Raw genomic sequence first — 27,616 nt, forward strand, 5'->3', positions numbered from 1 at the left:
TTGAACTTTGCTTGTACTCATTAACTCTCCAATCCATTTCACCAAAAAACTTCTTGAGGTTTTCCACCTCTGCTTTCCTATAGTTTAATCTATCGCTTCTATAAGTCTCGTCTTGTTCCCTTCCTCCCTCCTCCATTTCCAGCTCTATGATCACGTGATCACTTTTTCCCAGGGGGCAATCATACCTCAATTCATCCTTCACGTGAATTTCTCTTGTCAACACCAAATCCAGTCTTGCCGGTTCGTCGTCTCTTCTATACCTAGTGCTTTCCTACACCCTTTGTATCATCAGATTTTCCATCATTAAATTCAAGAATCTATTCCCCCATGCCACATCACTACCATTGCTCTCAAACCTCTCCCAGTCAACCTCTTTGCAATTGAAATCGCCAACTAGTATTACTCCTTTGTTTACCTTAAGTAATCTCCTCAAACTCTGTATGGTGTCATCAATCATGTTTTCATAATCTTCTTTACTCCATGATGTAATTTTTGGTGGTACATGTGTTACTGCAATCGTCATCCTTTCTCTATTCTTGTTTTCCAAGCTTAGGCTGCGTTTACACCAAGCGAGTCGGGTCGAGTCGAGTCACGCCAAGTCATTTGATGTGATTCATTTTGACGCATCTCCGTTTACACCGACTGCGTCAACCTGAGTCAAGTCAGTACTCAGTCACCCATTTGACCTCATGGAGAATGGATGCATATTCTCTTGCTGAAGTAACTGCTTTGCTCTGGCTTCGTCGTCACAGACGAAAAAATAGAGCTCGAATCTGGATGCATCATTTGAACACCAAGAGGCCAGATTTTGGAAGCTTCAGTCATTTATTCCCAGACCTGGTAAACTATCCAGAAAAATTCTACAACTTTTTTAGGATGACACATGAAAATTTCAAGAAGCTGGTGGAGTTGACTAGACCTTCCATTAGAAAAATCAACACTAACTACAGGTGTGCAAGTTGATAAGGTGTTCCACCAGCATACTTCAAGGCACCACGGCAGACTCGCTGTGACTGACGTCAAAATAGGTCTAGTCCTATATGTGACTCGACGCGACGCGACGTGACGTGACGTGACTCGACGCATTTGGTGTAAACGTTTTCTTTCAAAAACCCATACAAATCAGTGTTAAAACTGGGGTGGTGATTCATGATGCGTCATGAATTGTCATGACGCGACGCAACGTGACGCGACTCGCTTGGTGTAAACGCAGCCTTACACTCACTATGTGTGTGTCTGTGTGTGTGTATTTACTTAGTTGTATTTACATAATTGTAGTTTACAGGCCCTGAGCTACACTCATGTGGTCCTGTCTCCATATCTATATTTGTCCAGTTTTTCTTCAAAATTCCACACACACTTTGCCTCCACCACTTCTTTTAATTTGTTCCATGCATTTATATTACTATGGAGAAAACTGTACTTCTTTTTGTCATTGAGAAACACTCCCTTTCTCAACTTTTCTTATGACCTCTTAACCCTCTCGCACACCGTCAGTTTCCAATAAGTTTCTGTTCCACTCACTATGCATTTCTCAGGCCCGACCAGCCTTTTTTTGCCGCCGCGGTACTCTACATTCCCGGACGTATTTTACCCTCACAGATACATCGTACCCCAATAAATTTGGTATCAATGGCTTCATAAAGACTTGTACTAGAACACGCGCAAATAAAAATAGAGGAAAAAATATATATAAACAATACAAACTTGTTTCAAGTCTCCGTATAGAATATTGTAGACAATAAATCCTAAGTACCAACTCTTCCCCACTCGCTAGCTCGAAATTTTGTGGGCCAACTTTTTTAGCCAAATATGTTTCGAAGCGGAATCTAGTGAGGATTGTTATGGTATCCTCAAAATCCTCATACGCCTATTAGTCCCCGAGTTACATGAGAAAACTGTATTTTTTTCCTCTCCCATCAGAGTAGGCTAACAACTAAAAATCGCTCAAAGCTCCTCATCTACACTCCTTAGAAAGGTTGACATATGTTACTATTAAGAAACTTATCCCAACAAATGACGCATTTTCACCGAAAACTTAATTTTTGATCAATTTTTTAAACTTTTATGACACGTTTCGCATCATTGTGCGCTAGGACCTTTTACCCTTTGATGACACTAAATGCATCATCGTGTGCGAGAGGGTTAACTCTCCGTCATCTCTTCCCCTTCTCAGTAGTAGTTTTTTTATTGTTTGATTTTTCTATTCCATTTATGAGTGTGCATAGTTTGTATAATGACTGCCTCTGCTCATATTACTGGATGGCATTATGCACCATGCTTCTGGCTGATTGGCAGAGAATGACAAGTACAGTCCACCATGGACATTTTTTCTGCGGGTAACAAAAATCTCTGCAAATTTTGGCTACCTGTCCCCAGGGGTTTGTTGGGTATTGAACCGTTTTAAATGTTAAACAGATATTTTTCTTATTAAATAATTGTCCTAGAAATGTTGTGTTAGATATGAAATGCCCTGGAAAAATATGTGTTAGACATGAGGCCTCTGTGTATAGTATTATATCTCCCTGTTTTACATTTTAATATTATTCCTCTGTTCTTCAGTGTTTAACATAAAATAATTCATTATTCATAAACCTACACAATAAAGAGTTTGTACAGCCTCATGCACCACATTTTTTTAGTGGACAAAGTGTATTTCCTCCTGCCTATGACTTGAACTCTTTCAAAAAGAGTGTGTCAGGACATCTCTTCACCCGACAATGACCTTTCTTTTAACCTCTCTTTCTGTTTTCTTTCATTGGAGCAATGTCTAGCGGGACTTTTTTTCCTATTTTTGTTTATTGCCCTTGAGCTGCCTCCCTTTTTAAAAAAAAGGAACAAAATTTAGGAGAATTTAATTGGTTCACTAACAGTTTCCAGTGTTAGTGGAAGGACTAATCGACCAAGGAAAATGTTAGCTTCGCTAATCAGTGGTTAATGGAATAGCATAACTACCATAAATTGCAGCGTACAAGTCTACCAGGTGTACAAGTCGACCTCAAGATTATTAACCCAAAATTATGGGTTTGGCCTATACTTGCTGTATAAGTTGGCCCCGAAAATATGGTATTCTACTGGTAGGCCAAAACTTAAACATAGATAGGCTACGGTATGGTATGCCGCAAAAACATATTAAGCTGGTGTCACACTAGGCCTTTTCCTCCAACCACATTGGAAGTAGGGGCAACTGGCAACTCCAACTTTTCCGGGTGTGCATCACACACGTCCAAGGTCGGTTACCCATGTCCACAGTGTAAACAAAGCACGGATCATTCACTTCTTTTTAAATTCTTCTTGGCGAAGTCTTCATTCCTGTGGTCCCACAGCATGGGGTGTTCTCTTATTTTGTCAATTAAATAGTAAACAAAGCAGCTCTGCTAGTCCATTTTATGAGTCTTACAGTAGGCCATCTTCCACTACTCCTCAGCCACTGCCGTCATCTGTTTGTTTACATACAACTGCGCAGTTGCTCATAGCCACAATGGCAACAATTGTTTTCCATCTATATGGACAACCGACAACTTGCTCCCAGTTGGGCGTACGGGCAGCTGCAGTTGGCACTCAGTGGTAAAGGTTCACATTTTACCCTAGCCATAAAAGTCAACCCCTAGTTTTGGAGAGATTTTTCCAGGCTCAAAAAGTCAAATTGTATGCCACAATTTATACTGTGCCCACCACTGCCTATAACCATCATGCATTCTGCTTAGAACCAATAAAAGGGGCAAACCTAAAACATGCACAATCCATCATTACTTTTTCTCACACAGGTGTTGGGGCAGCTGGACCAAAAGTTTATTGTCTGCAATCTCAAGTATGTCAGCCCTGAGGGACCCCAAGTCAAGGCCAGTCAGCTAGTGGTTCTGTTTGACCAACATGCTGTCCATGAGCGGGTACGCCTAGAGACCATCATTCAGGAGAACTTTGAGACACTAGCATCAGGGGAGTCTGTCCTGTGCAGTTCTGCTGTCAGTCCCCCACTGGAGCTGGACCTGCCTGAGGATGAAGTGAGGCTCATGGAGGCATACTCCAAAAAGCTCAACCAACGAGGACTTTACTTCACAAAGGTGGGAGAAACTCATTTATAATACTACTTTTGCTGTTAGTACTTATTATTTCTTACTTCAGTGGGACTGCTACTTGCATTACTACTGCAACTAGTAACCAATGAAACTACTACTACTACTACTTCTACTACAAGTTACTACTGCTGTTGCTTCTGCTACTTCTTTTGTTGCTACTTCCAAGCTAATACAGTACTCCCTCCAATTTTGCGAGAATTTGGTTGACTAGGCGGGTCGCAAAATGTGCATTCTTAAAATTGGAATAACCTTACTTATCGGCAACAGCTCAATTTTTCTTGATTTTTGTAATTTTTTTCCCTTATTTTTACATACACATACAATTATACATCCTTTAATAAGATAAGATACAGAAGCCCCCCGCCGTTCACGGGTATTTGGTTCCGCGAGATTCCCGATCTCCGCGAATCCGCGATCTGTGGGACTATAATCAAACAGGGAAAACAGGGTTTCGTTCGACCATCTCGATCAAATTAAAAAAAAATGGATTTCTAAGGCATTTCTAAGCATTGTTATATAGTTTTACATACACATAAATTACAAATTAGATAAGGACTGTAATAATTTAACACGTCCAGGCAAGGGGTAATGTAGTCTCGGTTTTTCCCTATATATGTTGTGTTTAAGCTACTATTGCCGCTCTCCTGGTGATCTTAATTGTCTGATGTGATGGTTAGTTGTGTTATTTAATGCCCTGACCCGCCCAGTAAGCGAGAGTAAGTGTGTAAAGGTTCGTGGCCTCACCGTCCTCGCCACGGCTGCAAAACAAACAAGATGGTGGCTGTGGCGAGGATGGTGAGGCCACGAACCTTTACACACTCACTCTCACACATAGTATATTCCGTTTCCTGACCTATAACTATCGCATAAAACTTCCCTAATCAACGGTTTTAACAATAACTTTAACTGAATATCGTTATTAGTGTGGGGGCAGCGTTGCCAAGCTTGAAAGACCCGAAAAGCATCTATGTGTATCATACTTGAGGATTATTTCGCTTACTTTAACACTGTAATGTTCCGTTTGGGAAGGAAAGAGATGTTAAGTTATTCCAGTTTTATTAATTATGTTTTCTGTGTCCTAGATTAATGAGTTTTCACTACAGTGCACGTAGGATACCCCTTTGTGCTAATACTCATATGTATATCCATGGACATCCAGTATATTATTAATTAATTTGAGTGTTTACTGGGCCCTTGGAAGGTCCATTTGTTGCTGTTCCCAGTGGTACAACCGTACAAACTTTATACCCGTTACCCCTCTGCCACTGTTGCAGGCTCCGCCATGTTTGTTTACTCCTCAAAGCAGTAGCCTCGAGTCTCTAAGAAGGACCAGTTCTAGCAGGTCCCAGTAAGTATCAAGGATTTTAAATGTACAGTAAACCCTCTCGTATCCAGGTTAATAGAGCCACGGGGGCACCCAGATATGGGAAAACCCGGATATGGTGTAGGTTAAGTCTGCGGACCCGAAAACCCAACTTTGGGTCATGGCCCGCCATAAAGGCAACGACAGAGTACTGCATAGGTGCTTCTGTCCATACTCATACTATGGTACGCCCCATGGCTTTGTAGCAGTCAGTCTGCACCAGGGAGTGAAATGTGCACGACTGACATGCTTCAGGCACTGAGAAAAGGGTTAGAGCAGCATCGTCACGGTTAGCACTCGCGGCAATCTCTCCCTGGCTTATCGCAGTCCTGCTGCACCATGGGGGGATCTGTTACTTGGGATTCGGCAATTAGGCGTGACAGCCTCAGCCACTAACCCATTGCTGGGGTGCCTAGCCCCGTGTTCACAGGCAGCAGCTAATGTTCCCCTGCCTGGCCAATCACAGCAGCAGGGCCTGGACCCAACCCGGAAAAGCCCAGGTATTTGTGGCAGCTTAACCGCCCAAGTCTGCACCATTGTGTTTACCACGTAGGCTTTCTAGCAGACCCAGCACTGCCACAAGAAACTTTTTACGGGTCCAGTTTTACAAAACTGGAAGGCCGACGCTCTGTGCTGTTCTTAGGCGCGCGCCTGCAGCTTTATCGCAGCGTAGCTGCGTTAGCAACCTTGTGGCTACGAGCACCGTGGGCCTTACCACCCGAGTCAACCAAAAGGCATACCAGCAATACCCAAAGCAGTCTGGGCCGGCAAAGGGCATCAAGTGCTCAAAGCAGGCTTCTATATGGATGCCCGGTCAGGCACCCCAGGGCGCTACCCTTTTAAGCCCGGCAATGAACCTGAAGGCCCACAGTACGCTAGTCCACCCCACTCTGAGTGTGAGTGGGGAGGATAACCAAGGAGTCAATGACAACCTGGCGCATCTGGTTGCGCAGTGATCTGTGGCTGTTTATTTACACTGTGTTGCCCTTGCGAGCCAGGGGGGGCGGGTACCCCCTGCACAGTGCATCCAGTGGGACCACAGGGAGGCCAGCCACAAGAAGTAACCACGATTTACGGCCAGCCCGCACCTCCAGATCGGGCTGGCCCACGGAACATCCGAACCCCTGCGGGCCCCTTTACTCGCCTTACCGTAAACATGGTAAAATCCTTCCTTCACATGTCGGACCGAGGGCGGTACTTATCAGCATTTCTTATTCCGCCCTCACTCCTGCAGGAGTGCTAGCGGGCCCGCACGCCTTCTCCACGGGGACGGAGCCCTACTCACCTAGTCCAGTCTGGATTTAGGCAGTCATCAAGGCTTAAGCTAGGGTTCGCACTGTGTGTTTCATTTAAACAGTCCTTTGATACTCCCGCCATTTAAACCTGCACTGCCTTGACTTTCGTCACTTCGATATGGTCTGCAGTGCTCGGCAAGGACGTTTACGTGCCAGTTGTACGGCGAACCATACAGCTTTCCTGCGAATCTTCGCACCAGGACGTCATTATCATTGCTACGTGCAAGCTGGGGCGCGTCTTATGGGTGCGATACGCCGCCTGGGCAGAGCTTAGAGGCATCGTGCGGACAATTTGAACGACTTTTGGTGGCATGCAACAATTTATTTATTTATTTATTTTTTGTTTTTGTTTTTGGAAAAAATCAAATATTTTTTAAAACTCCCGGATATGGTCGAGGTCTAATACGGTGCACCCAGATAACTGAGGGCTTACTGTACTTACAAGTTTATCTTGTATTTAGTGTAATTAGTCCCTATCTGCATTAATTTATGTGAAGTTTAGTGTAAGTGGATATCACTAACACTTGTTTGTATATGACCACGAGCTGAGGGCTGACTTCTGGTGGGAAAGCAAGCCTTGATCTTGATCTACATACTGTACAAGTTACCCATTGAGAGTCTTGCATTGGTATCGGCAGATCTTCACTCAAGCTTCCTTCATACCAACTTTCATGCTTATGGGGTCTCTTCCTCAATCACAGTACAGGGAGGCAATAAAATTATCCCAATCAGAGTGGAAGACGCCAATAGGTCACTACCAATCAAAACACACTAGCGATACACAAGAAATGTCCATGATATACTGAAAGTGTGGGTTTTATACCACCACAAGATAGGAGATTCACAATAGCCAACCCTGTGATATATGAGAGATACTTATACTACTAGACCAGCACTAAATTGTAATAAAAATACCATACTGTCAGCCAATTAAACATTGATAAGAGTATTAAGGGCGGCTGCAGATATCTGAGGATCTTCAACATCTGCTGGTCTGCCTGTTACTTAACCCCATCTGAAGTTGAGGTTTGACTACATATACTCAAGATGGCCTATTTTTGTTTTTTTTTTTTTTTTTTTTTTCAACAAAGGAGACAGCTCAAGGGCTTAAAAAAATAATGAAAAAAAAAGCTCACTACTTACTGCCCCTAAAAAGATTAGAGAGGAGCAGCCGAAAGAGAAGTCAATTTCGGGAGGAGAGGTGTTCTGATACCCTTCTCTTGAAAGAGTTCAAGTCGTAGGCAGGAGGAAATACAGATGAAGGAAGATTGTTCCAGAGTTTACCAGCGTAAGGGATGAAAGAGTGAAGATGCTGGTTAACTCTTGCATAAGGGGTTTGGACAGTATAAGGATGAGCTTGAGTAGAAAGTCGTGTGTGGCGAGGTCGCGGAAAGGGGGGAGGCATACACAATAGCACAAGTTCAGAAGAGCAGTCACTGTAAAAATATCGATAGAAGATAGAAAGAGAGGCATCATGGCAGCGGAATTTAAGAGGTGTTTGGAAGATTGTTTCGAGTTGATAGGTGGAGAAATTGAGTTTTTGAGGCATTGAAGGACACAAGGTTCATTTTACCCTGATCGGAAATGATAGCAAGGTCTGAGGTTAAGCGTTCTGCAGCCTCCAGTCTGGAGTCATGTTATTCCTGTTGAGAGGGTCTTCTATTGAAAGAAGTTGAATAATGCAGAGTGGAGTCGTCAGCGTATGAGTGGATAGGACAGTTTGTTATGGAAAGAAGATCATTGATGAATAACAGGAAGAGAGTGGGTGATAGGGCAGAGCCCTGTGGAACACCACTGTTGATTGGTTTAGGGGAAGAACAGTGACCGATTACCACAGCAGAAATAGAACAGTCGGAAAGGAAACTGGAGATAAGGGAACAGAGAGAGGGATAGAATCCGAAAGAGGGCAGTTTAGAAAGCAAAGACTTGTGCCAGACTCTATCAAAAGCTGTATACCATACTGTTACAGTATGGTATACAGGTGTATTGTATTGTATATACACACTAATTTTATGGTGTTTTGCAGCTGATTTTACAGTATTCTTGGTTTGACTCTTAATCCTTTTCTTCTTTATCCCCAGACCAGCCCTTCAAGAGTAATGTTCCAACTGATACCAAGCTGCCTAGTTGCCAAGGAGGCAAATGAGTTGCGGCATAAACGTTGCCAGACAGCTGGTGCCATTGTCGAGAGTGTGGTGCGGGACCTGTGCCACACCCTGCACCAGACTGGGGGTGTGCTGGGCCTCATTCCCCGCCCAATCACTCATGTTTTCAACAGCAATGCCTGTAGGGGTGAGTGTGTTTGTGGCTGTATTTGAGAAAGGGCTGCAAGAAATAGTGATAGGATATTTGAAATATCCCCTGCATTCGGTTCATGAAACTCCTACCAAACGTTGTGCAATGTTGTGCAACAGAGCAAACAAATTATGCCATTAGCCAAACAGCCAGGTGAATTGTTCCTCAGGGGGTTTTGCGGGTGGGGGTGGGGGGTGGGTATTGTTTGTAAACAAAGAAGTTGTAGTTCTAAGGGTGTGGCCAGTGTGGCCTCTGCTGTACGTTCTTACCTTTTATGAATGTTTCATTCAATTATGATTGCTATTTCTGGTAAATGGTTACCTATAAGAGCTGCTGAGGGAATATTGTCAAGGAGCTGTTGTTGTCAGTAGCCATTTTGTTGCACTCAGTGGATCAACTGTCCGGTTTGGCTCGAACAGGGGATGGCATGGCTAAAAAGTGAACTGAACCTGCCCGTCAGTCTCTTCATAAGTGCAAGATCTGTCTGTGGCAGGATACCTCCCCCTTGTAACCTGTGAGTGAGGGAGGGAGGCGAGCAAGAGATAAGTAAATAGTGTGTACCACCTTGCCGCCTTGAGACCTGAACTGACCAATCACACGCAATCTGCTAAGATCAAGCATGGCCAAACTCTCTCTCTATGGCTCTGATGGCAGAATTTTTGAAATATCAACTCATTACATTATTGGCCTGGTTGTAAGTCGCATATGTTGTAGCTCGAGGACTGTGTGTATATTGCATGATATATACATATATATGGTATAAATGGTATATATATAACAATATGGAGCTAGTCCAGACTAAGTCGATCTTGGTCATCTGCATGTGCCATTGGCCAAACAATGATCACCAGGAGTAAACAAACCTTTAAAGTTAGCAGATCACCTTCCACGTGGTGGTGTTGTTACAGGATGGTATACAGGTGTATTGTATTGAATATACACACTAATTTTATGGTGTTTTATAGCTGATTTTACAGTATTCTTTGTAATTCTTAGGCATTATGTTCAGTTTATATAAAAACTGGGTTACGCCATGGGTTTTGGAGCCAATTGATGACGTAGGGTGGGGTATGACTATACTACAGTATCCTTCGAGTTTCGCTTGCCTCATTCCGAAGGTATGGCGCTAAACTCGAGGATCGCGAAACTCGAGGTATTGAAATCCATGTAAAAGCGCTTATTGGTTGCGACCCGTGGAAAATAATTACTTTTTCCGACTTTACTCCATTGTTATCACAATTTTTTCGACTTTTCTCCCTTGTTATCTCAAAATACGTACCTTGTTAATAGGCAGAAAATGGGAAGTAAGAACAGTTTGTTTTGAAGCCTCAGTTGAAGGCGGCAGCCTTACAACTGGCTGGCAGTTCTGAAAACATGCTTGTGATCCACGTGGTGTCGTCTGCTAAAGTAAGGGCAGTCGCTCGCGGTCACCCATGGGACAGTTGGACAAACCTATATTTTTCTGGTAGTTTTCAGTGTGTTATGAAATAGTCTGCTAACTCTTTCTGTTAAAAATCATGAAATCACTAATATCATGATTGACTTTTCAATGCCTATTGAACGTAAACCGCTGCCGCAAAATAGCTTGCAGAGAGGTGCAACTTGTTTACTGTTTCCATATTTCCCTCACCGCTCACAAAGATCACAAGCGGACAGACTAGAACAAAACCAGGCAAATTAATACTTTTAATGCTGTGTATTCCCACAGCGCGCATGCGTGGTGGACAGCAGAATGACTAATTTCATCGGGGAGATATTTCTCGCAACACCAGCCAGTGTAGTGTTTTTTTATTTTTTTTTTTTTTTTTTCAACAAAGGAGGCAGCTCAAGGGCACACACACAAAAAAACTAATAAAAAAAAGCCCGCTAATCGCTGCTCCCATAAAAGAATCAGAAGAGGCCCAAAAAAGCAATCAAAAACTCGGGGAGAAGTGTCCTGATACCCTCCTCTTGAAAGAGTTCAAGTTGTAGGCAGGAGGAAATACAGATGAAGGAAGATTGTTCCAGAGTTTACCAGCGTGAGGGATGAAAGAGTGAAGATGCTGGTTAACTCTTGCATAAGGGGTTTGGACAGTATAGGGATGAGCATGAGTAGAAAGTCGAGTGCAGCGGGGCCTGGGAGGGGGAGGCATGCAGTTAGCAAGTTCAGAAGAGCAGTCAGCGTGGAAATATCGATAGAAGATAGAAAGAGAGGCAACATGTAGGAATTTAAGAGGTAGAAGACTATCAGTTGGAGGAGGAGAGCTGATGAGACAAAGAGCCTTAGCCTCCACTCTGTCCAGAAGAGCTGTGTGGGTGGAGCCCCCCCACACGTGAGATGCATACTCCATATGAGGGCAGGCAAGGCCCCTGTATATGGATAGCAACTGCGCAGGGGAGAAGAACTGGCAGAGATGATACAGAACGCCCAACCTCGAGGAAGCTGATTTAGCGAGAGCGGAGATGAAGTTTCAGTTGAGATTTTGAGTTAAGGATAGACCGAGGATGTTTAGTGTTGAAGAAGGTGACAGCCTTGGTTTAATCACGCTTGTTCTCGTGCTGTCAATGATAGAGAGGTAGCTCACAAAAGGTACCAGAGCCTTCAAACTAATGCTAATTATGAACTTTACATTTCTGCCCGAAATCGTGCCAAATCTATTCTCCGACTAACCAAAAATTCTTTCATTAATAGAAAATGTCAAAACCTTGCTTTCTCCAACTCTTCCCGTGACTTCTGGCATCTAGCCAAAAACATCTCCTCCAACTTCACTTCTTCATCTTTCCTCCACTCCTCAGTCCTGGCGGCAACACTGCCGTCTCATCTATCTCTAAGGCTGAACTCTTCTCTCAAACTTTTCTAAAACTCCACTCTGGACGATTCTGGGCATATTCCTCCTACTCATCCCCCTCTGACTTCTTTATGCCTGTTATAAAGATTCTTCAAAATGATGTTTTCTATGCCTCTCTGGCCTCAATCCTCAGAAGGCTTATGGACCTGATGGAGTGCCTCCTATTGTCCTTAAAAACTGTGCCTCCGTGCTGTCACCCTGCCTGGTCAAACTCTTTCGCCTCTGCCTGTCAACATCTACCTTTCCTTCTTGCTGGAAGTATGCCTTCATACAGCCTGTACCTAAGAAGGGTGACCGCTCCAATCCCTCAAACTACCGTCCTATTGCTTTACTTTCTTGTCTCTCTAAAGCTTTTGAATCAATCCTTAACGGAAGATTCAAAAGCACCTTTCCACTTCTGACCTTCTATCTGATCGCCAGTATGGGTTCCGCAAGGCGTTCTACTTGTGATCTCCTAGCCTTCTTAACTGACTCTTGGTCATCCTCTCTTAACCGTTTGTGAAACTTTTGCTATTCGCTGGACATATCAAAAGCTTTTGATAGGGTCTGGCACAAATCTTGCTTTCTAAACTACCCTCCTACGGTTTCTATTCTTCTCTCTGTACCTTTATCTCCAGTTTCCTCTCTGACCGTTCTATTTCTGCCGTGGTAGATGGTCACTGTTCTTCCCTTAAATCTATTAACAGTGGTGTCCCACAGGGTTCTGTCCTATCTCCCACTCTTTTTCTGTTGTTCATTGATGATCTTCTTTCCAAAACGAACTGTCCTTTCCATTCCTACGCCGATGATTCCACTCTGCATTATTCAACTTCTTTTAATAGAAGACCCACCCTTCAGGAACTTAACGACTCAAGGCTGGAGACTGCAGGCAACAGCCTCAGACCTTACTATTATTTCCGATTGGGGCAAGAAGAACCTGGTGTCCTTCAACGCCTCAAAAACACAGTTTCTCCACCTATCCACTCGACACAATCTTCCAAACAACTATCCCCTATTCTTTGACAACACCCAGCTATCACCTTCCTCAACACTAAACATTCTCGGTCTATCCTTAACTCAAAATCTCAACTGGAAACTTCATATCTGATCTCTTACTAAATCAGCTTCCTCGAGGTTGGGCGTTCTGTACCGTCTCCGCCAGTTCTTCTCCCCTGCACAGTTGCTGTCCATATACAGGGCCTTGTCCGCCTCGTATGGAGTATGCATCTCGTGGGGGGCTCCACTCACAGCTCTTCTGGACAGAGTGGAGGCTAAGGCTCTTCGTCTCATCAGCTCTCCTCCTCATACTGATAGTCTTCTACCTCTTAAATTCACCATAATGTTGCCTCTCTTTCTATCTTCTATCGATATTTCCACGCTGACTGCTCTTCTGAACTTGCTAACTGCATGCCTCCCCCCTCCCATGCCCCGCTGCACTCGACTTTCTACTCATGCTCATCCCTATACTGTCCAAACCCCTTATGCAAGAGTTAACCAGCATCTTCACTCTTTCATCCCTCACGCTGGTAAACTCTGGAACACTCTTCCTTCATCTGTATTTCCTCCTGCCTACGACTTAAACTCTTTCAAGAGGAGGGTATCAGGACACCTCTCCTCCCGAAATTGACCTATCTTTCGGCTACCTCTTTGGATTCTTTTTAGGAGCAGTGAGTAGCGGGCTTTTTTATTAATGTTTGATTTGTGTGCCCTTGAACTGTCTCCTTTGCTGTAAAAAAAAAAAAAAAAAAAAAAAAGATGAGTGTTGTCGAAGAATAGGGGATAGGTGTTTGGAAGATTGTGTCGAGTTGATAGGTGGAGAAATTGAGTTTTTGAGGCATTGAAGGACACAAGGTTCCTTCTGCCCCAATCGGAAATGATAGCAAGGTCTGAGGTTACGCGTTCTGCAGCCTCCAGTCTGGAGTTGTGTACTTCTTGTTGAGAGGGTCTTCTATTGAAAGAAGTTGAATAATGCAGAGTGGAGTCGTCGGCATATGAGTGGACAGGACAGTTTGTTATGGAAAGAAGATCATTGATGAATAACAGGAAGAGAGTGGGTGATAGGACAGAGCCCTGTGGAACACCACTGTTGATAGGTTTAGGGGAAGAGCAGTGAACGTCTACCACCACAGAGATAGAACGGCTGGAAAGGAAACTGGAGATAAAGGAACAGAGAGAGGGATGGAATCCGAAAGAGGGCAGTTTAGAAAGCAAAGACTTGTGCCAGACTCTATCGAAGGCTTTCGATATGTCTAGCACAACAGAGAAAGTTTCACGAAGCGGCTAAGAGAGGATGACCAAGAGTCAGTTAAGAGAACAGAAGATCGCCAGTAGAACGCCCCTTGGAACCCATACTTGCTATCAGATAGAATGTTAGAAGTTTAAAGGTTCTTTTTAATATTACGGTTAAGGATTGATTCAAAAGCTTTAGATAGACATGAAAGTAAAGCTATTGGGCGGTAGTTTGAGGGAGTGGAGCGGTCACCCTTCTTAGGCACAGGCTGTACAAAGGCATACTTCCAGCAGGAAGGAAAGATAGATGTTGATAGGCAGAGACGAAAGAGTTTGACCAGGCAGGGTGTCAGCACAGAAGCACAGGTTTTAAGGACAATAGGAGGCACTCCATCAGGTCCATAAGCCTTCTGAGAGTTGAGGCCAGAGAGGGCATAGAAAACATCATTAGGAAGAATCTTAATAAGAGGCATAAAGGAGTCAGAGGGGGGATGAGTAGGAGGAATATGCCCAGAATTGTCCAGGGTGGAGTTCTTACAGAAAGTTTGAGTGAAGAGTTCAGCCTTAGAGACAGATAAGACGGCAGTGCTGCAGTCAGGGTTAAGGAGAGGAAGGAAAGAGGAAGAAGTGAAATTGGAGGAGATATTTTTGGCTAGATGCCAGAAGTCACGGGAAAAATTAGAAGAAGCAAGGTGTTGACATTTTCTATTTATAAAAGAAGTTCTGGTAGTGGACTTCCTTCTTCTTTTGATCTGTAACGCTTTGTATCGCTTCTTAGGTCCTCCTCCTCCACACTTTTATGCTTCACAACATGCACTTAGGGCTGCTTTCACTGTCATTTTGTTAGTTTTGATCGTTACCAATGGCACTTACCACACACTCTCAACATCTCTCGCTTCGTCTGCAGCCGCCACTACCCCATCGGCCAGTTTCACGTGAAATACTAAGCAGCGATCGCTGCCATTGGTGACGATCAAAACAAACAACATGACTGTGAAAGCGGCCCTTACTTAACAGTGCACACTTATACACTTGACCCTGAACTTTGGTGTTTTTCTGTCCTTTTCTTTCCCTGATTTTGCTTTTCTATGCCCTTTTGCAATTTTTTACTATTACTTTTCACCGTTGCTGCCATGCATTACAGGTCAAAAGAAGAAGAAGAAAAGGAAAACATCACTGGGAGATCTACAATTTCCATAGACATGATAAAAAAAATTTTTTGACTGTGGTTCCACAGCACGGGGTGTTCTCTTATCTTGTTAATCAAGTAGTAAGCAAAGCAGCTCTGCCAGTCCATTTTACGAATCTCTTGGTGGGCCATCTTCCACTGCTCCTCACTCCTCAGCCACTGCCGTCGTCTGTTTGTTTACATGCAGCCGTGAGGTACCCACGTACCTACGCTCGTACTCACAACCATTTTCCATTCATAAGGACAACCAACAACTCTCTCCCGGTTGGGCATACGGGCAACCGTGGTTGTCCATAGCCCCAGTGGTTGGACACCGCCTTTTAAGGCAGCACGCATGATGCTGACGGTAGGCAGACGTGACCTGAACATGTCAAAGCAACACGAAACTTGTGGCGGTAATGCATGAAAGTCGTGATGGTAAGAATTTAGTACTAAGCGCTAAACTTGAGGATCGCGAAACTCGGATAGCGCGAAACTCGAGAGGGTACTGTATATGATCTTTTAGTGATACAAAAGTTCTTGGCAGGGCCTGTATGTGACTTAGTTTCATTTCACGTAAAGCATACCCTTTAAGCTGCAGATACTTTTAATTTTTTTAAAGAATTAATATGTATATTAATATCAATGCTCCAGGCAACAAAAAATCAACTGTTTATGTCCTATGGACCCATAATTGGACCACCCTCACCTATATCATTCACTGATAATGATATTTTTGCTCTCTAAGGAAATAGACATAATGTTCTCAGATTGAAATGTTTAATTAGCAATGATAAAATGGATGATACAGTAAAACCTCATCATTTGCACACTCACCATTTGCACCCTCGCCATTTGCGTGACCTTAATTTGCGGCCACCATCCCACCATTTGCGCAGGTGGTCTTGCCATTTGCGCACTTTGCCGTTATGGTAACGGCGTCTCACTGACAGAAAAATGGCGTCCGCTGATCTGAGGACGTTTACTAGCTGTTTTGGCAGCAAAATGGTGTCCGTTGATCTTCTGAGGACATTTACTAGCTGTTCTGGCAGCAAAATGTCGTCCGTCCGCTGATCTTCTGAGGACGTTTACTAGCTGTTCTGGCAGCAAAATGGTGTCCGCTGATCTTCTGAGGACATTTACTAGCTGTTCTGGCAACAAAATGGCGTCCGCTGATCTTCTGAGGACGTTTACTAGCTGTTCTGGCAGCAAAATGGCGTCTGCTGGCGAGCTACAGCTGTATACCACCTGCGCGCCCTCTGCCGCCAGTGAAGAACACTGCCAACGTACACAACATGTCGTTTCCCGCCATAACCCGATCGCCTCTCTTCGTCTCGTGGTGACTGCGATTATTTGATGTTTTCTGCCTCACCTTTGCACTACCATCTTGCTGCACTCAGCGTCATCGAAGCCTAAACCCCGGAAGAATCCGATGATGACCATAGCACAGGTGGAAGTGATTAAGAAGGTGGACAGTGGAAGATAAAAGCGAGAGATGGGCCAGGAGTATGACGTGTTTCCTGCCAGCAGACTTTTTTTTTTTTTTTTTTTTTTTTTTTTTTACTGGTGGGGTGGGGGGTTGGGCCGTGACCACCCATATATATTTTTCCCCATAGGTTATTAAGTTCGCCATTTCCGCATTCGCCATTTGCGCAACTTCAGACCACCCATATGTGCGCAAATGGTGAGGTTTGACTGTATTCTGTCTTATAATACTGGTTCATCATCATTCATTTCATCGACGCCTGCTCCTAGGAGCTCCCACCAGGGGATGGCCATGGCAGAAGAGCTTCCATCTGTCTCTATCCAGACACTCCCTCCTTGCCTGCTCAAAGTTTCTCAAAGATCTTTCCCCCCTCTCCCTAACGTACTCTTGCACCCTATCCCTCCATTTCACTGGAGGTCGTCCTCTAGCATTCCCTCCCTCTATCTCACTCACATACACCTTTCTGGTCATCTCACTCTCCTCCATTCGCTCCATGTACCCAAACCACTTTAAGGTCTGTCGCTTCACTTCTTCCACCACTCCACACTTCTTCCCTTCACCCCTGTGACACATTCCAAAACGCTTGTACACACTTTCATTACTCATTCCATCCATTCTACTCACACCACAAGCACTCCTCAAATAACTCATTTCCACTGCCTGCACTCTAGACATCTGGCTTTCATTCCAGGCCCACGTTTCACTTGCATATGTGAGGGTTGGTACTATTATTGTATTTCTCAAATCCCTCTCTACCTCCATGCTCACACTTCTGCCATTCATGATTCATCCCAAAGACCCTACCACCCTTCTTCCTTGCAATGCCCTTTCTCTTATCTCTCCCTCCGTACCACCATGCTTACACATAACTGATCCAAGGTACTTAAACTCATTGACCTTCTCCATTTCTTCACCATTCAAAATTATTTTACATTCTTTTTCACATTCAATTCCCACTCTATATGGGCATACAAAATTTACAACCTCACTTCTACTTCGCTCACAAACCATCACTTTACTTTTGTTGACATTTACTTTCAGCTTTCTCCTTTTACAGACACTATCAAAAACACTGACCAAATTTTGTAGGTCACTTTCATTTTCTGCAATGAGCACCGTGTCATCAGCAAACAGTATCGAATTCAGTGTGCCGTTCATGGGCACTCTTTTAATTAATTATGTAGGTTCATTATACCTCAAAGTAGAATTAATTGTTGATCATTTAAACCACAGAGTAAAATTAGTAGTTTATTCACCCAGTCTTATGAGGCATCATTATACTTTGGGATCATCACCTGCCCAAGTAATATAGGTAACACGACTTTAAGAAAGTTACTTGAGGTAATTATTGTTTAGAGATTCTGATGGTGAACTAAGGGTCATAGGACAGGGTCCACTTATTAGAGGTTAGCTTACGTATCTTACATCACTAATTACATTTGTAAATACCATGAATATGGGTTAACATTAACACCCTAAACTAACATGCACACATAGCAATAAGTAGGACCAACATAATAACTGTTTCCACCTACACAGGAAACACAGACTCCACCATTCCACACCTTAATTAAGTCCTAACTAAAACTAGTGAGTGTTTGCTCTTATCCATTGTTACCCCTGAGCGACACACATACCACCCTTTTGGCCTTCTCCTTGATTTCTCTCTTCACACACCCTGCCACAGGCAGTCCCTCACAGCGCAGCTTCAAAAGTGTTTACTGATGCATGTTGGCCTTGGTCTGGGCGGCGCCCTTCCCATCTGTCAGGCTTGCCTTTGGCACACCTGAAAGGCGATGTCGCTCGTGAGAATCCAGTCTCAGTTATAGTATTATAGCCAAAGTGAATTGAACACCGTGAACGGCTCTGTCCTCACCTGAAAGGGGTGATGTCGCTCGTGAGAATGAGCTCGCTCCCACAACCCAGGGCGAGGAAGGGGCGTTAGTCTCGGCCCCAAAACGCCTTGATGTGACGTCACGGAGTGCCAAACTGGTCGCAGGTCAGGCCTGCTTGAGACCTGAGATTTCCTTGGTAGGCCTCCAATATCAATATAAGGTCACTGGTATTTTATTTCCATTATAAATATTTACCGTTCTCCATAATAATTAAAAGAAGGCAGATTGACCACTTTTGGCAACGATACCCTGTTTTGACCCCTGACACCTCTGAATTTTGTTGACACTACAGATTGTAGGGGTGATATGGGAGCACAACAGGCCTCTTTGTTTCAAACCCCATCTCTTCCCTCTCGCTCTCTCTCTCTCCCTTCTCTCTCAAACTTCTTTCTCTCTCTCTCCTCTCATACTTTTCATTTTTTTCTCCTTCTCTTGTGTACTTCCTTCTCTCCTCTCTCTCTCTCCTCTCTCTCTCTCTCTCTCTCTCTCTCTCTCTCTCTCTCTCTCTCTCTCTCTCTCTCTCTCTCTCTCTCTCTCTCTCTCTCTCTCTCTCTCTCTCTCTCTCTCTCTCTCTCTCTCTCTCTCTCTCTCTCTCTCTCTCTCTCTCTCTCTCTCTCTCTCTTTGCAGGCGACACAAAAGATTGGTAACTCAGTTCTCACTGGCGAAGACAGGCAAAGCCTCAAGGGATTTGCAAATTCAACAGTGGGATAGATGGGAATGCCCTTTAACGTGAACAAGTGCCAGGTCCTTCAAGTTGGAGCGAGGAATAAAAAAGTTTGATTACGAAATGCGGCGACGTTAAACTCAAAAAGCGTTCTCGTCCAGGACTTGGGGTCAAAATCGCGTCAAACCTCAAATTCTCACAGCAATGCATCGATGCAGCAAATAAAGCGAACAGAATGTTGAGCTTCATTAAAAAAAGGGGCAAAGATTTATTTAAGAATAAGATGTAATACTCAGCTCACAACAGTTTTAGTCAGACCCCACTTAGATTTGGTCTCCAGTTTGGTCTCCCCACCATACAAAGGATATTGCTAAATTAAGAAGGTGTTCAGCGAAATGCGACGAAAATGATCCTTGCGCAACAAATCCTACGAAGAAAGGCTTTCTACCCTTAACATGTTCTCTCTTGAAAGCATTAGCCTCCCGAGAAGCAGTCGAATACTTTTAAAATAGCAATTTCACGAATGTAGATCAACATTGTTTATGATCGATGACACTTTGCCACATGACGTAAAAACTCCAGATGTGAACAAGTAAATTCAGACTGCAAATTTTTTCTTCACCAACGTTATGCAGTCTCGAGAATGAATAGCTCCCATCATCGGTGGTCCAATGTAACCGTTGACTCCTTCAAAAATAAAAGCTCGACTTCGTCACTTCCTTCAACAATATCAACTGGAAGTAGAAATGCAACGTTTGGAGTCTTCTGATTAATGTAAAATCACTTAGGTTTAGGACAGACCACCAAGTCTGGACCATGGAAATCTGTGGTCTGATTTTTCTGTAAATCTCTCTCTCTCTCTCTCTCTCTCTCTCTCTCTCTCTCTCTCTCTCTCTCGCTCTCTCTCTCTCTCTCTCTCTCTCTCTCTCTCTCTCTCTCTCTCTCTCTCTCTCTCTCTCTCTCTCTCTCTCTCTCTCTCTCTCTCTCTCTCTCTCTCTCTCTCTCTCTCTCTCTCTCTCTCTCTCTCTCTCTCTCTCTCTCTCTCTCTCTCTCTCTCTCTCTCTCTCTCTCTCTCTCTCTCTCTCTCTCTCTCTCTCTCTCTCTCTCTCTCTCTCTCTCTCTCTCTCTCTCTCTCTCTCTCTCTCTCAGGAAGATGTAATACTCCGCTCTACAACAGTTTAGTCAGACCCACTTGGAATATCTGGTACAGGTTTGGTCTCCCCACCATGCAAGAGAATTCGGCGTAGACATGAAAATGATCCCTTCAGCAACAATCCCCTCTGAAGAAAGGCTTTCTAGCTGTTCTCTCTTGAAAGCGTAAGCCTCGAGGAAAACTGATCGAATGTTTTAAAATACTTAATGGTTTTCACGAATGTAGACAGATCAACATTGTTTATGATCGATGACACTTTGCGCGAGGAACAATGGCGTAAAAACTCAGATGTGAACAAGTAAATTCAGACTGCACAAATTTTTCTTCACCAGCGTTGTAGTGCGAGAATGGAATAAGCTCCCCATCATCAGTGGTCAATGTAACACGATTGACTCCTTCAAAAATAAGCTCGACCGTCACTTCCTTCAACTTAATATCAACTAGAGTAGAAATGCAGCGTTTGGAGTCTTCTGATTAATGTAAAATCACTTAGGTTTAGGACAGACCACCAAGTCTGAACCATGGGGTCTGTGGTCTGATTTTCTATAAAAATCTCTCTCTCTCTCTCTCTCTCTCTCTCTCTCTCTCTCTCTCTCTCTCTCTCTCTCTCTCTCTCTCTCTCTCTCTCTCTCTCTCTCTCTCTCTCTCTCTCTCTCTCTCTCTCTCTCTCTCTCTCTCTCTCTCTCTCTCTCTCTCTCTCTCTCTCTCTCTCTCTCTCTCTCTCTCTCTCTCTCTCTCTCTCTCTCTCTCTCTCTCTCTCTCTCTCTCTCTCTCTCTCTCTCTCTCTCTCTCTCTCTCTCTCTCTCTCTCTCTCTCTCTCTCTCTCTCTCTCTCTCTCTCTCTCTCTCTCTCTCTCTCTCTCTCTCTCTCTCTCTCTCTCTCTCTCTCTCTCTCTCTCTCTCTCTCTCTCTCTCTCTCTCTCTCTCTCTCTCTCTCTCTCTCTCTCTCTCTCTCTCTCTCTCTCTCTCTCTCTCTCTCTCTCTCTCTCTCTCTCTCTCTCTCTCTCTCTCTCTCTCTCTCTCTCTCTCTCTCTCTCTCTCTCTCTCTCTCTCTCTCTCTCTCTCTCTCTCTCTCTCTCTCTCTCTCTCTCTCTCTCTCTCTCTCTCTCTCTCTCTCTCTCTCTCTCTCTCTCTCTCTCTCTCTCTCTCTCTCTCTCTCTCTCTCTCTCTCTCTCTCTCTCTCTCTCTCTCTCTCTCTCTCTCTCTCTCTCTCTCTCTCTCTCTCTCTCTCTCTCTCTCATGAAAACCCACATACATATATAACTTCAGTTGTTACAAACACCCCAGGTTAACTCTATTTACATGGGGAAAAATACCATTACAATTGTAGTACATTTCGGGCCATTACACGACCTCCTTCCCTCATCAAACAGTCTTACTCCAACTTCTCCAACTTTGCCCTTAATTTCTCTAATAACACCATCCATATAAATATTGAATAACCATGGTGACATGACGCACCCTTGTCTTAAGCCCACTTTTATCTCATTGTCTTTGAAAATGACATTACTTTATGTGATGATGAGGATGGTAATGATGATCCCTCTGGAGAGGTCATTATTGATTTGCATTTCAGGAGCCATCAAGTTTGGGGATGAACTGAGCAGAGAGCAGTGCCAGGACTTGATTTCTTCCCTGTACTCCTGCCAACTGCCTTTCCAGTGTGCCCATGGCCGCCCATCAATTGTTCCTCTGGTCAATCTGACACACCTGACATCTTCCACCCATAAGGTATAGTGTTACTGGGCTAGGGTGCTGTCAGGGTGTTGGTTTTGCAGGAATGGAAACTAGACTTAAAAGGTCTTTTCAAGTAATGGCAAGTAAATTGTGCTTATTATTATTCATATAACAAATGTTTGTCTGAGTAATCTATTACTGATACTTTGTTTTTCAGTTCTTTGTAGAAAATGGAGCTTTGATACATTGGTTTAGCATCAGTTGTAAAGAAAGGTGTGCATTGAAAGGGACAATGTTCATTAACCTCTTCATTACCGACACTCCCCTTAAACACAACACTAACCCTCCCGCCGAACGGACTTTCACTACCTGTGCCATTTGAAAATAGGGGTGTTTATATTTCAGGATTACCTCATTACTTTTTGGTGTTTATTATGTTTTGTACTTGACCAAAAAGCATATTTGCCAGATGAGATTATGATAAAATAACATTTGCAGTCTTTTATATGCATAATCAAATACAGTAAGCCGCGACTACTATGCGACTATATGGGTGACACACGAGCTCGCGTAGTAGGAATTTGTGTAGTTCATTCATCTTTGACGCCTGCTCCTAGGAGCTCCCACCAGGGGATGGCCATGGCAGAAGAGTTTCCATCTCTATCCAGACACTCCGTCCTTTGCTGCTCAAAGTTCCTCAAGGATCTTTCACCCCTCTCCCTGACATACTCCTGCACTCTATCTCTCCATTTCACTGGAGGTCGTCCTCTAACATTGCCTCCTCTATCTCACTCCACACACCCTCCGGTCATCTAACTTTCTCCTCCATTAAGCTCCATGTGGACAAATCACTTTAAAGTCTGTCGCTTCACTTCTTCCACCACTCCACACTTCTTCCCTTCACCCCCGTGACACATTCCAAAATGCTCATACACACTTTCATTACTCATTCCATCCATTTTACTCACACCATATGCACTCCTTAAATAACTCATCTCCACTGCCTGCACTTTAGACCTCTGACTTTCATTCCAGGCCCACGTTTCACTTGCATATGTGAGGGTTGGTACTATTATTGTATTCCTCAAATCCCTCTTTACCTCCATGCTCACACTTCTGCCATTCAGGATACGTCCCAAAGACCCTACCACCCTTCTTCCTTGCAATGCCCTTTCTCTTGTCTCCTTCTGTACCACCATGCTTACACATAACTGATCCAAGGTACTTAAACTCATTGACCTCCTCCATTTCTTCACCATTCAAAATTATTTTGCATTCTTTTTCACATTCAATGCCCACTCTATATGGGCATACAAAATCCACAACCTCACTTCTACTCCACTCACAAACCATTACTTTACTTTTGTTGACATTTATTTTCAGCTTTCTCCTTTTACAGACACTATCAAAAACACTGACCAAATTTTGTAAGTCACTTTTATTTTCTTCAATGAGCACTGTGCTGAACGGATAGCGAGATGTCCCCATGTTCAGGAGCCTTGAGTTCAATCTCCAGTGCCACCAAGCTGGGATTTTTCAGCCGCCGCGAGTGGCTTAAAACTACCCATGCTGTCCAGAAGACCACCTATCAACCCGGACTCTAGATTCTAGGATTAAAGATGAGCTCTGGGAGGCAGCATGAGCCAATGCAAGATGGCACCACTATAAAACACTTCGACTCGCCAGAGCGGCTGGGCCGACCATCAGGCACCACCAGGAAGAAGCCTTGGACCGACCATCAGGATCCACCGGGAAGTAGCCTACTGGTGCAATAGGCCAAGACATGAAAAAAAAAAAAAAAGAGAGAGAGAGAGATCGAATTCAGCACCCACTTCCTTCCCTCAGCATACAATTTTACGCCAACTTCCCCCACTGGTCCGAATATATTTACTACTACCATCCTGAAGGAAAATATCTGATCCACACATCCACTGCCCTTCCTGAAGCCTACTTGTACTTCACTGATTTTCTCTTCAGTAAGTCTTTGCACCCTCTCTATTATGACTTTTCCATATACCTTTCTGGGTATACTCAGGAGACTTATACCTCTATAGCTCCCACACTCCCCTATCCTGACCTGCACCTTGTAAACTGGGACAAGGATTGCTTTTGTCCAGTCTACTGCCCCCCCCATGCTACTTCACATATCTTGACCATCCATTTAACGACTACATCTCCTCCACACTTCAACATTTCTGCTGCGATTCCATCAATTCCTGCTGCCTTTCCATTTTTTCATCTTTTTATTGCTTGATTTACTTCTTCATATGTTACTTTCTTCTTTATATACTCCTCTACCTCCACTCAAAATTACTGCTGTTACAACTGCTGGACCTCCATCTTCACAATTCATTAAGTTTTTTAAGTATTCTCTCCATCTCTCTTTCACAGCTTCCCTGTCTTTCAACATCTTTACATTCTCATCCACAATATCATTTATTTTACTTGGGGAGATATTTTCTGCATTTCTTTCGTTCTTTACTTCTTTCCAATATGATTTTCTGTTTCTTTTATATTTTTCACTTAGTCTTTTTCCCAAGTCTTCATCAACTCTCGTCCTACTTTCTATTATTGCTTGTTTTAATTAAATTTTGCATTCTCTGTATTTCTTTTTCCTTTCCCTTTTTACTTGCCCAGCCACATTTCTTTCTTGAGCTTTCTTAAAAAAGTTCCCTTTTCTCTTTTACTATCCTCCTTATCTCTTCTGTCCACCATGAATTTCCTTTTCTTTTTCCATCTCTCACCACTTTCCCCTAACACTTTTTTGTTGTAATTAACATTACTTCTTTAAATGTTCCAAAACCCTTTTCAATATCTGTACTGTCTTTAACACTTTCCCATTTTCACTTAAGGCCTCTGCCACTTCACGGTTATACTCATCTTTTATTTCTTTTTCCTGTAATTTTTCTGTCTTCAATATTCCTTTTTTACTTCACCTTTCTTTTGAAACACCCACTTTTCCTTCAGCCTTAATTTTGCCAGCACTGCAACTCTGCAAGATGGTCAGAGTCATCGAACATTCCTCTTACTACCTTCGCATCACAAATATTTTTTCTAAGTCTTCCATCTACTGCCACATAATCAATCAATCCTTTCTGCTCATAATCTTCCCCCCTCCTCCATGTGTATCGGTGGATATTCTTGTGCTGAAAAGAAAGTGTTCACCAGACAGCTCCCTCTCAGTGCAGACGTCCACCAGCCACTCTCCTTTTTCATTCTTTCCAGGTATCCCCCATTTTCCCACCACATCCATCACACATTTATCACCCACTTTTGCATTCATATCTCCCATCATAATAAGTTTCCTTTCTTTCTCAAAACTCTTCAGACATGTATTCACTTCCTCCCCACTTCCTTTCCCTCAGTCCTTTTTACTTTTCACATTTACTGGTGCATAAATACATGCCCATGCATACTATACTAAACCTACTTTTCCTTTCACCCAGACAATTCTTGATCCTTTCCAACCATAATCAGTCACACCCATTCCACACTCTTTCCAGACATCACAATAGCACATCCTTCCTTACTCCTGCCTCTATACTTTTCATCCATCCCCGTCCATACAACCCCCCCCAGGCACACACCTCAACGTACCCTCTCTAACATCACTCATACCAGTTCCTTTAATATGCGTTTCACTGACTCCCAACACATCCACTCTACCATTCACAAAATTTTCAATCATCACTCTCCTCTTTTCCTCATCACCTAAACTATTCACATTAATCGACACCAGTCTCATACATTCTTTACTCTTCTGCCGCCCCCTGGCCATTGCTCCTGCCTTTAAAACTTTATAAAAGTATCAGAGGCCTCCAATGGGTGGCCAGCCCAATGTAGTATTATGGAGACTTGCTTCTCATCCGGGCTATATGGATTAAAAACAAGAGAGCTGATGGTCGCTGCCCCCCTCCCCGTTGGTTCTATCCATGAGGTATAGTAACGGTGTGCACCATGAAGATGAGGATGGGGTAGGCTACCCTCCCAGTCTGATGGTAGCCGTATTGCTCTCTTCCCAATACCCCTAAATAAGGGAGCTCTACGCATAGGCAACAACGCACATCGGATGAACCTCATTGGTTACAATACTGCCACTGCTCACTGCGTGTTGTAGGAATACATATTCTTATGGGAAAAATGGTATATGGGCAGCACTGCCCTGACTGCCTGACCTTTTAGTGCGTTGCATCCCTTTGCCAACCGCGCCACTGCCACGTCATAAGACATCAAGAAGGCGGGCATACTTATATACACCTTTACTATATTGACATGAACCCGACATCAGGCTGTAAATAATCAAACTGGTTATGACAATGAGGTGCTGAGGGTGAGATGGTGCCAGAGGCATTGAGCGGCAGCGCTGATACACACAGCAACGTGTGAGGTGCTCCACGTGCTTTCCACAGTTGAATTATTCATTTTATTGTGTTTGCTCTACATATTCCTCGCCTATTTCTGTTTTGTTTTGTCTGAGTTGACTGTAATGACAGCTTGGTGTGGTGGTGGCTGGTCGGGCGGCAGCACCACTAATAACATACAAAAGTGTGAGGTGTGTCATGCATTCCAGTGCCCATTCATGGGTTATTGTGTATTCTACATATTCATTGCTTGTTTCTTAACTTCTATATGTCCCCCCCCCCAAACTGACAAGTGTCAGCATGATGTGTTGGTTGGCGGTGAACCGGTCCGGTGGCTCTCTTGTAAAAAAACACAAGTAAAGGTGCGTCATGTGTATTCCGCAGTGCTGCACCATTCCGCCGTTATTGTGTGTATTTTCCACATTTTAGCGCTTCTTTCTGTCTATTTCTCTCTTGTGTTGACTGACTGACAGACTAGACTGGAACATCAGTGTGGTGTGGTGGTGGCCATGAGCAGGCGCAGGCAGCGCACTTGTTAACGACACAAGTATGAGGTGTGCCATGCACATTCCACAGTGCCCTTCCACATGTTATTGTGTTTATCCCACATTTCCATCACTTACTTATGTTTGTGTCTCATTTTGTTTGTTTGACTGACTGGAATGTCGGTTTGGGTGTGGAATTTGACAGTTCCTTCATTCATTGCCTCCATATACACCTGTAGGTACAACTCACACACTTTTGAGTTTGTGGGTTATATTTTTAGGTCCTCGCGTAGTAGGCGTTTCACGTAGTGTGAAGACGCGTAGTAGGCGTGCCTGCTGTACTTTACTCAATGTTCATTATACGTATAAATGTAATAGTAAGAGAGAAGAAACCAAAAAGCTATACTATACAAAATAGTTTTATTTATTTGGGTGGTGTAAATCCAGGGGTGGTGCACTCCGAGGCAGGTGCACTGGCATACGTTAGGGTGCTACTGGGTGTGTTAGGCCCAGAAGTATTCCTCAGAACACAAACCAGGTGCACCAGGGCATGTGGGACAACCTTTCCTCAGCCACATCACTTTACCCTCTCTGTGACACACTCTGCACTGCTTTTGTGGTCTTTTCCTGGTCTTGGAAAGGATCAATCTGTGCACTTC

The 27,616-nt window shown here is 43.7% G+C and overlaps 1 protein-coding gene across 1 annotated transcript in view; it reads left to right on the forward strand.

The window, feature by feature from the left end:
- The first annotated feature begins 2,179 nt into the window (after window positions 1-2,179).
- The window catches only part of LOC127007614 (DNA mismatch repair protein Mlh3-like), a 29,410-nt gene continuing 3,973 nt past the window's right edge, over window positions 2,180-27,616 (forward strand). Inside the window, exons 1-4 of the mRNA XM_050878757.1 lie at window positions 2,180-2,339; window positions 3,768-4,064; window positions 8,819-9,029; window positions 22,011-22,165. Of these exons, the coding sequence (XP_050734714.1) occupies window positions 4,014-4,064; window positions 8,819-9,029; window positions 22,011-22,165 (417 nt within the window). The 5' untranslated portion in view covers window positions 2,180-2,339; window positions 3,768-4,013. The remainder of the gene's footprint in view (window positions 2,340-3,767; window positions 4,065-8,818; window positions 9,030-22,010; window positions 22,166-27,616) is intronic.

This window comes from Eriocheir sinensis, chromosome 36, assembly GCF_024679095.1.
Source record: "Eriocheir sinensis breed Jianghai 21 chromosome 36, ASM2467909v1, whole genome shotgun sequence".
In the NCBI taxonomy this organism is placed as follows: Eukaryota; Metazoa; Arthropoda; class Malacostraca; order Decapoda; family Varunidae; genus Eriocheir; species Eriocheir sinensis.